An 11,524-nucleotide genomic window follows, 5' to 3' on the forward strand; every position below is an offset into this window, starting at 1 on the left:
GTCACAAATTGTGGCACGTTTCATTGTGAAAATAACGCTAATCTACATCAGTGGGGTCAGCTGCCTCTTTTTTTATTAAATGAGTTGATTGGTCTCTGATGTCAGATGTCAGAGCACACGTGTCAAACACCGGCCTGTGGGCCAAATGTGGGGCCCATTTATTCTGTATGGAGGGCTATGTGGGGCCATTATTCTGTATGGAGGACTATGTGGGGCCCATTATTCTGTATGGAGGACTATGTGGGGCCCATTATTCTGTATGGAGGACTATGTGGGGCCATTATTCTGTATGGAGGACTATGTGGGGCCATTATTCTGTATGGAGGACTATGTGGGGCCATTATTCTGTATGGAGGACTATGTGGGGCCCATTATTCTGTATGGAGGACTATGTGGGGCCCATTATTCTGGATGGAGGACTATGTGGGGCCCATTATTCTGGATGGAGGACTATGTGGGGCCCATTATTCTGGATGGAGGACTATGTGGGGCCCATTATTCTGGATGGAGGACTATGTGGGGCCCATTATTCTGGATGGAGGACTATGTGGGGCCCATTATTCTGGATGGAGGACTATGTGGGGCCCATTATTCTGGATGGAGGACTATGTGGGGCCCATTATTCTGGATGGAGGACTATGTGGGGCCCATTACGCTGTATACTGTTTGGCCTCCCTGGGTTAGAGGGAACCTGTCGCCTCTCCTGACATTTTAGTAAATACTTGTTCTCCTTCTAATAGAACGATTCTGAAGCTTCTTTTCTGAGAACTCCACATTGTTCTGCTCCTCTCTTACTCATTCGGGAAATTTGTACATACATGGGCAAATGGGTGGTCGGGTATGGATGAAGGACCCTACACCGTCTTCATGTGCACTACATGTCTCTGATAGGAGGGGTAACGCCCAGTTGCCAATGGATTAATATATTTCTTGGAGGTGTAACAGAGTGTGGAGTCGGTAAGCCAAACCCCTGACTTCTCAGTTTCCCTGACTTCCGACTCCCAACTCCACAGCCCTGCTTCACTACTGAGCGTGGACATAAAGTGCAGCACAGATTCATCTCAACTAAAAGCAGAGACCCTTATATCAGGAACAGAACAGACATTTATAGGTCATTTCATAACTTTCCCAAATTCTTCTGAAAACATTTACAGCACATCTTGCATTGTACTACTGTACCCCATTTATTATATAGTTTCGGAGTCTGGCTATTTTAGGCCTCTTTCACATGTCCGTGTCTTCAGTACGCGTGGTGACAGTTTTCACACGTAGAGGCAGTCAAATGAATGGGTCTGCGCACACGTCAGTGTGTTTCCACGGACCGTTTCCACGACATACTGACATGACCATTTTTTTTCACGCTGCACGGGTTGTAAAGCATCCACATAGATGACATCCGTGTGACACGTACCGGCGCCTGGGAATCAGCAGTACATTTAGTGCTGTTCCCAGACACCGGGTGCTGATGGCATCTGTCATCATTGTACCCTGCTGTCGCTGTGAACAGCACCAGCAGGGGACAATGTTGACAGTTGTATTGTGCCTCCGCTGTGTCCAGCAAGTTTAAAAATAAGACTAAAATAAAAAAACACTTATACTCGCCTGTCCAAAACACTGTCCCATCCTGTAATCCATCTGACCGACAATTCTGTATCAGCGTCTGCAGTGGCTTGATTCGACTGCAAATGCTGAGGAGCAGAGGAGAATGCCACTGCGCTGAGCTCACTGAGCGATGTCCTGTCACTCACTGAGCTCAGCGCAGGTCAGGTACCCGCTCGCTGCAGCGAGTCATTCTCCTCTGCTCCTCAGCGTGTGCGGTCGCATCAAGCCTCTGCAGACACTGATGCATAATTGCCGGTCAGATGGATTACGGCATGAGACAGTATATCGGACAGGAGAGTATGTGTTTTTTTATTTTTACAGTTGCTGGACACAGTGGGGGCAGAATACAACTGTCAACATTGTCCACTGCTGGTGCTGATTGCAGCGCAAGCAGGGGACAGATGAGAGATGCCTCCGTCACCTGGGAACAGCGCTGCCTATGCCGCTGATTCCCTGGCGCCGGTACGTTGATCCTGATGCGGCACATGGTTGCCACACAGGTGGACACTTATATCTCCTGTACTGTTTTTTCCAGTACCGGAAATATCAGGACGCTTGAAACAGACCTTATACTGACTCCGAATCCACCAAAATGTACATCAACTCTGACTCCACAGCCCTGGTAACAGAGGAGCAGCACTATGCAGTGTTGTGAGAACTGATGCTCCAGAATTGTTATATTACAGGGAATTAACTCTTTACTAAAGCCCCCATACACCTTATATACCTGTCAGACGATCATTGGTTTGACCGATCATTCATCTGGCAGCTGTCTCAGCTGTCTCTCCCAAACTCGGGAGCAAGCGGTCCTGTGTTCTGTGTGAGACATCTCTGTCGGTGGCTTACCTCGAGAACCAAAATCTCTGTAGTTTGAAATCAGACATGTTGGATCTTTATGTCTCCCGTCATCCTCTGTCAGGGGCCCCCATGCACATTAGACTGTCGGCCGAACCTGTCGATATTGGCAGTTTCGGACAACGTTAGTGTATGGGGGGCTGAACGCATGTCAGGAAATGTGAAATATCCTCTTTAATGAAGCTTTCTTTTGTTACTGATTTAACCTGATAACGACCAATTGGCGTAAATTTGCGGCTTACTTGGCTTTAGTCTCATTAGCCATGTGGGTGAAAAAAAAAGTTATGACTGTTGAAAAGTGGTGAAGCAGAAATGGTAAAAGAAAATAAAACGGTCTGGTTATTTCGCCCCTTTCAGGCCGCCTGCTCATTAAGGGGTTAATTAGGGAAAAATGATGATTAATGAGGACATGAATTTATAGTATTAAATATGACAATAAATAGAGTAACATTTCCATAATCTGCCATTGTGTGACTGAAAACCTGCCATCCTGTATGTACAGTGTGTACTGGAGCTCACACATAGTCATATCAATTGTCTGCCAGTACCTTGTTTCCTCACCCATTTTACTTAAATCCTCTGCATCATAACATATTGTGGACTTTTTATAACTGATTTCATCAAGACTGGCGACGTTCTTGTCAGTCTTACAGGAAACGTGCTGGAGTCGGAGGCGCCAGATTCATTAAGAGGAGCGTCTGACAAGTGATGTGCGCCTCCATCCACCTCACTGCAAATCTTACTCCAATCAGGTACCGGAGTAAGATTTCTGACTTAAGGTCTCTTACAGCTCGTCATGAATTGGACTGATTGTTCTTTCACCCGTTTCTCATGTTGGTGGTTATTATCACAATGATTTACTGATGTGATGTCTGTTTTACAGGTGAGAAGAAGCTGGGCACAGTAATCACCCCCGACACATGGAAGGCAGGGGCCAGGAATACCACTGGTAAATCACTTATGACATTTCATCTCACAGAGTGTCTTGTGTGTCCTTTTCTTACTTTGTGGACATTTTTTTTGTGTGTTTGAAGTGTGCCAACATCTAACAGTCTGAGAAATAGTAAGCGTAGGGAGTAGATGACACCTCTGCCACCATCTTCCCATCCTTTATAGTGTCTTGTCTGTTCTCTCCTTCAAGCAGGGATATTTCAGGGCGTCAGAGCTGCTCCTCTACCATTTATTTAATTTAGTTTCTTAAATGAAACCGGTCACCGGGATTTACCTCTATCAGGTCACTTGTTGACTAGATGGGCGCGGCCTTGCTCAATGCAAGTGAATTGAGCGAGGCCAAATGCTGCCGAAGTATGCAAATCGTATACCAGCAATCATATGACCACCCGCTCCCAGCACTGGAGAATCCTGACAGCACGCAGTGTGTGTGATGTGAGGATTCACCAGTCTGCAGACAGAGTTTCACTGCAGACTTGTAGACTAAGACCAGACAACCCCTTTAAACTCTGACTGTGAGTATTTAAAAATTAAGTTAAAAACGTCACTCCCCGCAGTCACCTGATTAGTCTAGGATCGCTGTCAATCAGTTCCACAGCGCAGACACTATGGGTCTCGGAAAATGGCGACTTTTTTTTTTTTGCCACTTAAATAAAATAAGAACCTATACATGTGTGGTGTCTACGAACTCGTAATGACCTGGAGAATCATAATAGCAAGTCAGTTTTAGCATTTATTGAATACAGTAAAAAAAGCAAACAATTGTAGAATTGCACTTTTCCAGTACACGACATGGTAAAACCAATGGTGCCATTCAAAAGTAAAACTCGTCTCGCAAAAAAAAAAAGCTATCACATGGCCATATTGACGGAAAAATAAAAAAGTTATGGCTCTGGGAAGAAGGGGAGCAAAAAAACGGAAAATCCTAAGGTTGCCAAGGGGTTAATGGTACCAGTGAACATAAATTCCCTTAAAAACTGATTTTATTATTTTGATTACAATACACCAACACTAAACCCTGTGTACAATTATTAAAAAAAGGTAGTTTTAAGAGACTAATCACAGCCAGGAAGGACCTATATATGACTCTAGTCTTCACCTACTGCTGTTCCTACCCACCGGCAGAGATTGGCACCCTAAGATACGAGAACTGTGCGCCCGCTCAACGGCGGCTTTCCCTAATGTCCCTGGTACAGTCCTATTTCTAATACAACCCTGCAGTAGAATGAAGACAGAAAAGGTATACAGGCATCATAGAAGTCTGTATCTGTGTTGTAATGAATTGACATAGTCCGATTCACACTTTTTGACATATGGTACCAGGACACCATAGCCATGTAGGTACACGATGATACTAAGACGTGCCTTGTTGACATTCATACTAGAACACTTTCCTTTAAGTTTCCCTCTCATTTTGAAAGCCTAAACATAGCATATGCTATTCTTTCCTGTAGCAGAAAAAAAAAGTAAAACCTGTAGGATAACTCTGGGATCTTTTCACATTTGTGCAGTCCTAACTCCAGTAGTAAAGGAGGATCAACTGTATGTGAAGTATTCTTCTTCTTTATAGGCATAGTGTACTGGTACATAGAAATCAGATATTGCTATATACCTGTACATTTCTTTACCTGCATATTGGGGGCAAAATAAAAGTCGGAGTTTGTTTTTGACATTTTTTAATGTACACTTTCTAAAAATGAATGTCACAAACCAGTAAATAACATGGACATATTTGGTGATTGGTAAATGGCAGAAATAATGGCGCAATTTTTTTTTTTATTTACAACTTTTTTTATAGGTAAAAAAATAAATAACACAGATGTAATAACACTTACATATGTATTTGGCAAAATGGTATTTAAAAAAAACGACAGGTCGTCCCTCTAAAGAAATAAACTTCAGAAAGCAAAGCTTTTGTAAAAATAAAAAAAAGTTATGGCTGTTACAGCTATGAATAAATGGAAAAAAAAAAATAGTCTGGACATCTGAGTACGTGCATCACAAAAATGTCATTCTGTATATTTTCTATATGCTTGTGTGTATGTGTGTGCTATGTATATCTGTGTAATGTGTAAATGCATGTAATGTGTTAGCAGGTGTATAATTTATATATGTCTGCCTAATATAAACCTGCATGTCAATGTGTATACGTTTTCCTATCTGTCCCTGGTACCCACTTACGCTGGTAGGTTAGTATGGAGGCTGAAAACAATAAGCGTGTATGCAAAATATCGCTCCCTCAGTTTTGCCTATGGTGTAATGCTCCATATTAAGACCTTATCAGGCTTCAGATACATAATGAATGTAGTCAGGATTTTTTGTGATTTCTTTGCTTTGTTTTTTTTTTTTTTTAAAGGACGTTTGAAAACTATAATTAATTTACTTTATCAATTAACTTGCAGAAAGCGGCGGCCGAAAACTGAATGAAAACAAAGCCCTGACATCAAAGAGGGCGAGGTTAGTGCCTGCGGAAGCGGTTACCATTGTGTCCATGTCCTCTCCCTATATTCTCCCGGGATACTGCGCTGTACTTGGTCGTTTGCTTTCTTGTTGTGTCTGGATGGCGGCTTACACATTGTTATATTATCTTGGCTCCTGATCTACAGATGTTGTTCTATGAGCTATTCTCATACCTGCAGCTCCCATACACTTTACCCACCATGCACTACAGTTATTTAGGGAAAAGTTGGACCTCACTCATTTTCAATTAATGCCGAACAACCAATTTTACTTTTATCATTTAATCATTTTAATTACAATCATTTTGTTACGGGAAAAGAAATTCAGAACTCGTGCAAAAATAGATTTGTCCTATGGCACCAAATGGACCACATTAACTATAATGGTGTCGCATTGGTCTCTGTTTGGGCGGATGTTATTTTAACAGAAAAAAATTGCCAGTTTGCTGCAATTTTTAGTTGCATTATAGTGCTAATACCAGTGATTGTCTGCAGTGGTCACACGGGGGAGCTGGGTACGTCATTGCTGCAGTCAGATTTATGGTTACTGAGTTGCGGCAGTGAAAATGTTGCATATCTTTTCACTATGCAGTGAGGAAGCTTTCCATCTGCAAAACCTCATTAAAGGGGTATTCCCATCTTCAAGATCGTATTCCAGTATTTAGTAGGTGTAATAATAGTAATATTAGCAAATACCTCCAATTAGAAATGAAGTATAGTTCTTCTGATTCGCTATGTCGCTTACCCCATGTGCCGGGCATTGCAGGACCTTAGGTATCTATGTTTAACAACCACTAGCAACCAGGGCTGTGAAGTTGGTAAGCCAAACCTCCGACTCCTCAATTTCCCTGACTCCAACTCCACAGCACTGGTCACTACTGAGCGGGTACATAAAGTGAAGCACAGATTCCTCTCCACTAAAAGCTCAGATCTTTGGATCAGGAACAGAACAGACATTTATAGGACATTTCATAACTTTCCAAATTCTTATGAAAACATTTACAGCACATCCTGCATTGTACTACTGTACCCAATTTATTATATATTTTAGGAGTCTGTCCATTTTATACCGACTCCAACTCCACCAAAATGGATACCGGCTCCATGACTCCGACTCCACAGCCCTCCTAGGAACTAATTAATTGTTACTAGGTGAGTGGTCGTAACTATAGATATCTAAGCTATTGCAATGCCCTGCACATGGGGTATGTGACATAGCGAATCTGAAGAACTATGCTACATTTCTAATTGGAGGTATTTGCTTATTGTTATTACACCCACTGCATATTGGAATAGGATCTTGGAGATGGGAATGCCACTTTAACCCCTTAATGACCTGTGACATACATTTTCGTTACAGGTCGCCATGGGGCGATGTATCGCAGGACGGCGCGGTGTTCAGGGAAGATCATACTGAGATGTGACCATGGTAACACAAAATAATTCATCTTCCAGGAAAGGTTACGGCCATTTCCAGCCTACAGAATAGGACAATCCTTCCTCCCTCCATTCATTTACATGAAATTAGCACTATTTAGAGATCGAGCAGGAACAAGAAATGTCATATCTGTCACCAACAATTAAAGGGGTTGTCTGACAATGTTTTGTTCCCAAAATGCAAGGATTGTTATATGGTGGTAACATTTTTACTGGCCGTAACCCTTCGATCGCCCCAGCGCAGGTGCGATGATATTTCAGACCACTGCAGACAATCACGTGCCCCAGCAGTCAGGTGACTGAAGAATGGGACATGGTTGATTCCCGTCCCTGCAGAGACCACTGGAGGGACCTGCGCTGGTGTTATACCTGTTGAGCATGTATTCTCTTTTATGTTATAACATTTTCTGCATTTTTTAATTTTTATGTAAGCTGGAAAAACCCTTTAATATTCCAGTCACTCTCCTTGGAGTTTGGCAGGAAGATTTCAGCTGATTGTTTTTACAACCCAAAATACCAGATTCACTGAGGAAGGGGGGGGGGGGTTGTATAGAAATCACTTAAAATAGTAAAAAAAAAAGCGTTAATCTATTTTCTTCCTACTACTGTGGACCACAGTTCTCTAATGTGTTGCACAGGCGGAGCACGAAGGATGGTTTAGCTTCACATTCACACATTCAGTATTTGGTCAGTATTTTACATCAGTATTTGTCAGCCAAAACCCGGAGTGGGTGATAAATACAGAAGTGGTGACGTGTTTCTATTATACTTTTCCTCTGATTGTTCCACCCCTGGTTTTGTCTACAAATACTGATGTAAAATACTGACCAAATACTGAACGTGCGAACGTGGCCTTAGGTGTTGTGTCCTACTTTAAAAGTTCTCATTTATGGGCCCAGGATGGTGGAAGACATAAAAAGAAGACCCTGGATCTTTAAGTTTTAAAGTAGTGGATGATCCTTTCAACTTTCCATAAAGTTTCTTTTCCTTTGCTATTCTTCTTGAAAATAAATTGTCAATTGGGTGTAACCATTTTCCAGGTCAGTGTATCATGTCTCGTAAAAATCGGATGTTATACTGTGGCTCCGTATGAAATGCAATTTATTTATTTTTTTTGCACCCATAGACTTGAATCGCTGAGTCTTATCTGATTTACTAGTACATGCTGCAGTCTTATGATCCTGCAGACAAAACCTTTCCATCTCTCCCATGTTGTTTGCCAATATATTTGTGATTAGTGTTTAAATCTTTTAAATCTTCATTCACACACACCAATCAAAAAAAAAAATATATATATATATATTATATATGTATATGTGTATGTATGTAATCATTTTTTTATTTCTGTCTTAGGTTTGACCCATATGGAAAAAATCGATTTGCGATCTGTCGTATCTGCAAAAGTTCTGTTCACCAGCCAGGATCACACTATTGCCAAGGATGTGCCTATAAGAAGGGTAAGCAATGGAAAACAAAACCGTAAAGCTGCAGAAGAATAATTCCAAGGATGCAGCAGCTGAAATCCCTGGCGATGAGCTGCGGCCATTAGTCACCACTGCTGGGAACATTTAGTATTTTATGACGTCCCTTCAAATAATAGGCATTTACCTGTAAAACAACCTGCGTTCCTTATTCATATCTGTGCTTGGGGTTCAGCTGCTGCAGGGCTGTCACTGACAGGGGCTGTGACCCAGCTTTTCTGAGAACCAGAATGGCCTATCTGCTCCTTTGCTCATTTATAAATGAGAAAGGGATATATTACATTTACCAGTTAGAAGTCTGGGAAAGCGGGGTGGCAGTAAGGCAGTGCCACTACATGGCAGATGTTTTCCATCTCTGATTTTGCTACGGATTTCACTTAATGCATTTTACGGCTTTTACGTTTGTTTTTGTACACATTTTTCTGCTACATGTGTATGTGGGTGTGAAAACCCTACTGGAACGAAATCCGTGCCGCACATCTGCAGCAATTCTGTCATGTCTGAATGTGCTCTGAGATCTTGATTGATTGCAGAGATTTTCTAGTAAACCTTTATGAGAAAAGTCTGGGGTCAGTATGCAAATTCTTGTTACTAGAGCTTCATAGGAGGAGATAGGGGGTCCCCAATTCAAGACACCCCTCTTTTTTGCTTAAAGAGCATATCTTGTTCTATAAGGCCCAACGCTTGCATCTATCAATTCTTGTAATGCTTCGTTTCCCCTGTGGTGGCGCTGCAGGAGACCTGGACTCTTACTGCTGGATTCTTCTTCAGGTTGCAGCTGATTTCTGGGAGTCTCCATCTTGTGATCGTAATGGAGGACCATTGTAATAAAAAGGGATTGTCCATAGAGTACGATCCTTTTAACCCCTTATCCACATCCGCAATACATTTCCGGCTGGTCTGCGCACTTACCGTTTGTGATATACCGCTGGCACTCGACTGACTGTTGCACTTGGAGCTCGCACTGACTGCAATGGTTGTGCCTCTTAGATTAATACAATAGATTGTAATACGTGACCAGCCGGTCGCAGGTTCTATTTACCTTAGAGCCAGGGGTGGGGAACCTCAGGCCCACGGGCTGTTTACGGCCTTCGGTAACCTTTTATTCAGCCCCCGGCAGCTGTGTTTTGATGGCTGCTAGCCCATTCATCTCATCTTGCCCTGTGCGCACGCAGTGTTCACTACTGAACCCTGACGCGCGTGCAGTGAAAAATTACATCCTGACCCCAGTGCCAGCGTCAGGACATACTTTGGGGGCAGAGTTAGCGCCTGATTAGTACGGCCCCTGAAGGGTGGTATAAATAGCCAAATGGCTCTTGGCAAAAAAAAAAAATGATTCCCCACCCCTGCCTTCAGGGATTAATAAAATATATATATATAGAACACCCAAAAATATATTGCTGCACCTCCAAGGGGCTAACACACTGTATAAATCAACGTAAGGTGATGGCAACATCTTCACTCCTTCATACTTTTATATTTTTATTGTTCTAGGGATCTGTGCCATGTGTGGGAAGAAAGTCCTGGACACAAAGAACTATAAGCAAACCTCCGTGTAAAGAGCTGTAAAACTGTAGTATAATCACATTTTCCCAGCCGGATGGACGGAGAATTTACCTCTGTATCATCCATGGAAATATTTCATGTCCCGACTTTATTTTACTAAGCAGACGAGTTATCTGAGATTTCCATTTCTGATATTAGTTAACGTATTCTCTGTCTGTGTTTTTTGGTGAATTTGGACTTTTTTTCCCCGCTTTAACTGTATTATGTTATTTTATTGCATTCAATTTGTCATTTTCACAGTGCAGGCGTGAACTTGAAGTTACAGGGTTAGGGTATCACATTACTGCCATTGCTTCCAATTAAATAAAAAAAAACTATAGTTCTTAAAGCATCATCAGAAAATAACCGATTTAAATAAATTTTTTGTCTTTAAAGTTATTTTTTTTTTTTTTTTAACATGTCACAATTTGTTTTGAAAATAACATTTGCAATTTTCACACTGGCCGCTGGGGCTTTTACTTTCTTATTGTTTCTGGAGAGAACACATGCACATTAGCAACAATGGTCGGATCCTGACCCTATCTTATGTATTGAAGCATCTAATGAGCGTGTGCAAAGGTTATCGTGAAAGGAGGGGGAGCTGTGACCACGCCTGTTTTGATTGGTGGATCCTGTGTTATCAGCTGTGTTTAGAGGCTTAACTTGTCATTTTAAGCACACCTCTGCTGATAAGGAGCCTGCTGAAAAGACAGGAAATAAGAGTCTAAAGAAAAAAGTCCCAGTGGCCTGTGTGAAAATTGCAAAATTACTAATTTTTTATTTTTATAAAAAACAAAAACCTTTTTCAAAAATACATGTAACATAAAAACCTGATTTAAACAATAAGTAATTTTCTGCTGATACTTCCTTTCCGAAAGCTTATTCAAACGATTTTCAGCCCATGTAAATAGGTCTTTTAGTTTTTTTTATTATTATTTTTCTTGATTAGAATAATAGAAATCTGGCACAACAGATGCTAAACACCAGTGTGAACAGCTCCTAGTCCACACTGAATAACATCTGTGATCTCCGTATCCTTGATCCAGAGTTATGAGTTTTGTAAATTAAAGAAGCTGAATGTTTTAAAATCTTATGTCTTGTGATGTTTGTTGTGTGTGCTTGGATATACCTTAGTTGTAAAATATCCCTGTACTACTTACACAAAAGTTAAAGGGGTTGTCTTACAAACAACAT

At 41.5% G+C, this 11,524-nt stretch overlaps 1 protein-coding gene across 1 annotated transcript; it reads left to right on the forward strand.

Annotated features, from left to right (window-relative positions):
- The first annotated feature begins 3,309 nt into the window (after nt 1-3,309).
- LOC141257493 (cysteine-rich PDZ-binding protein-like) lies at nt 3,310-11,418 on the forward strand. The gene is given in 4 exon segments (XM_073672064.1): nt 3,310-3,406; nt 5,811-5,865; nt 8,658-8,761; nt 10,280-11,418. Coding segments are annotated over 4 exon segments (321 nt in total). The 3' UTR covers nt 10,345-11,418.
- The last annotated feature ends 106 nt before the right edge of the window (nt 11,419-11,524 follow it).

This window comes from Phyllobates terribilis, unplaced genomic scaffold (assembly GCF_046119375.1).
Source record: "Phyllobates terribilis strain yellow unplaced genomic scaffold, ASM4611937v1 Scaffold_3__8_contigs__length_932513732, whole genome shotgun sequence".
NCBI classification, from domain to species: Eukaryota; Metazoa; Chordata; class Amphibia; order Anura; family Dendrobatidae; genus Phyllobates; species Phyllobates terribilis.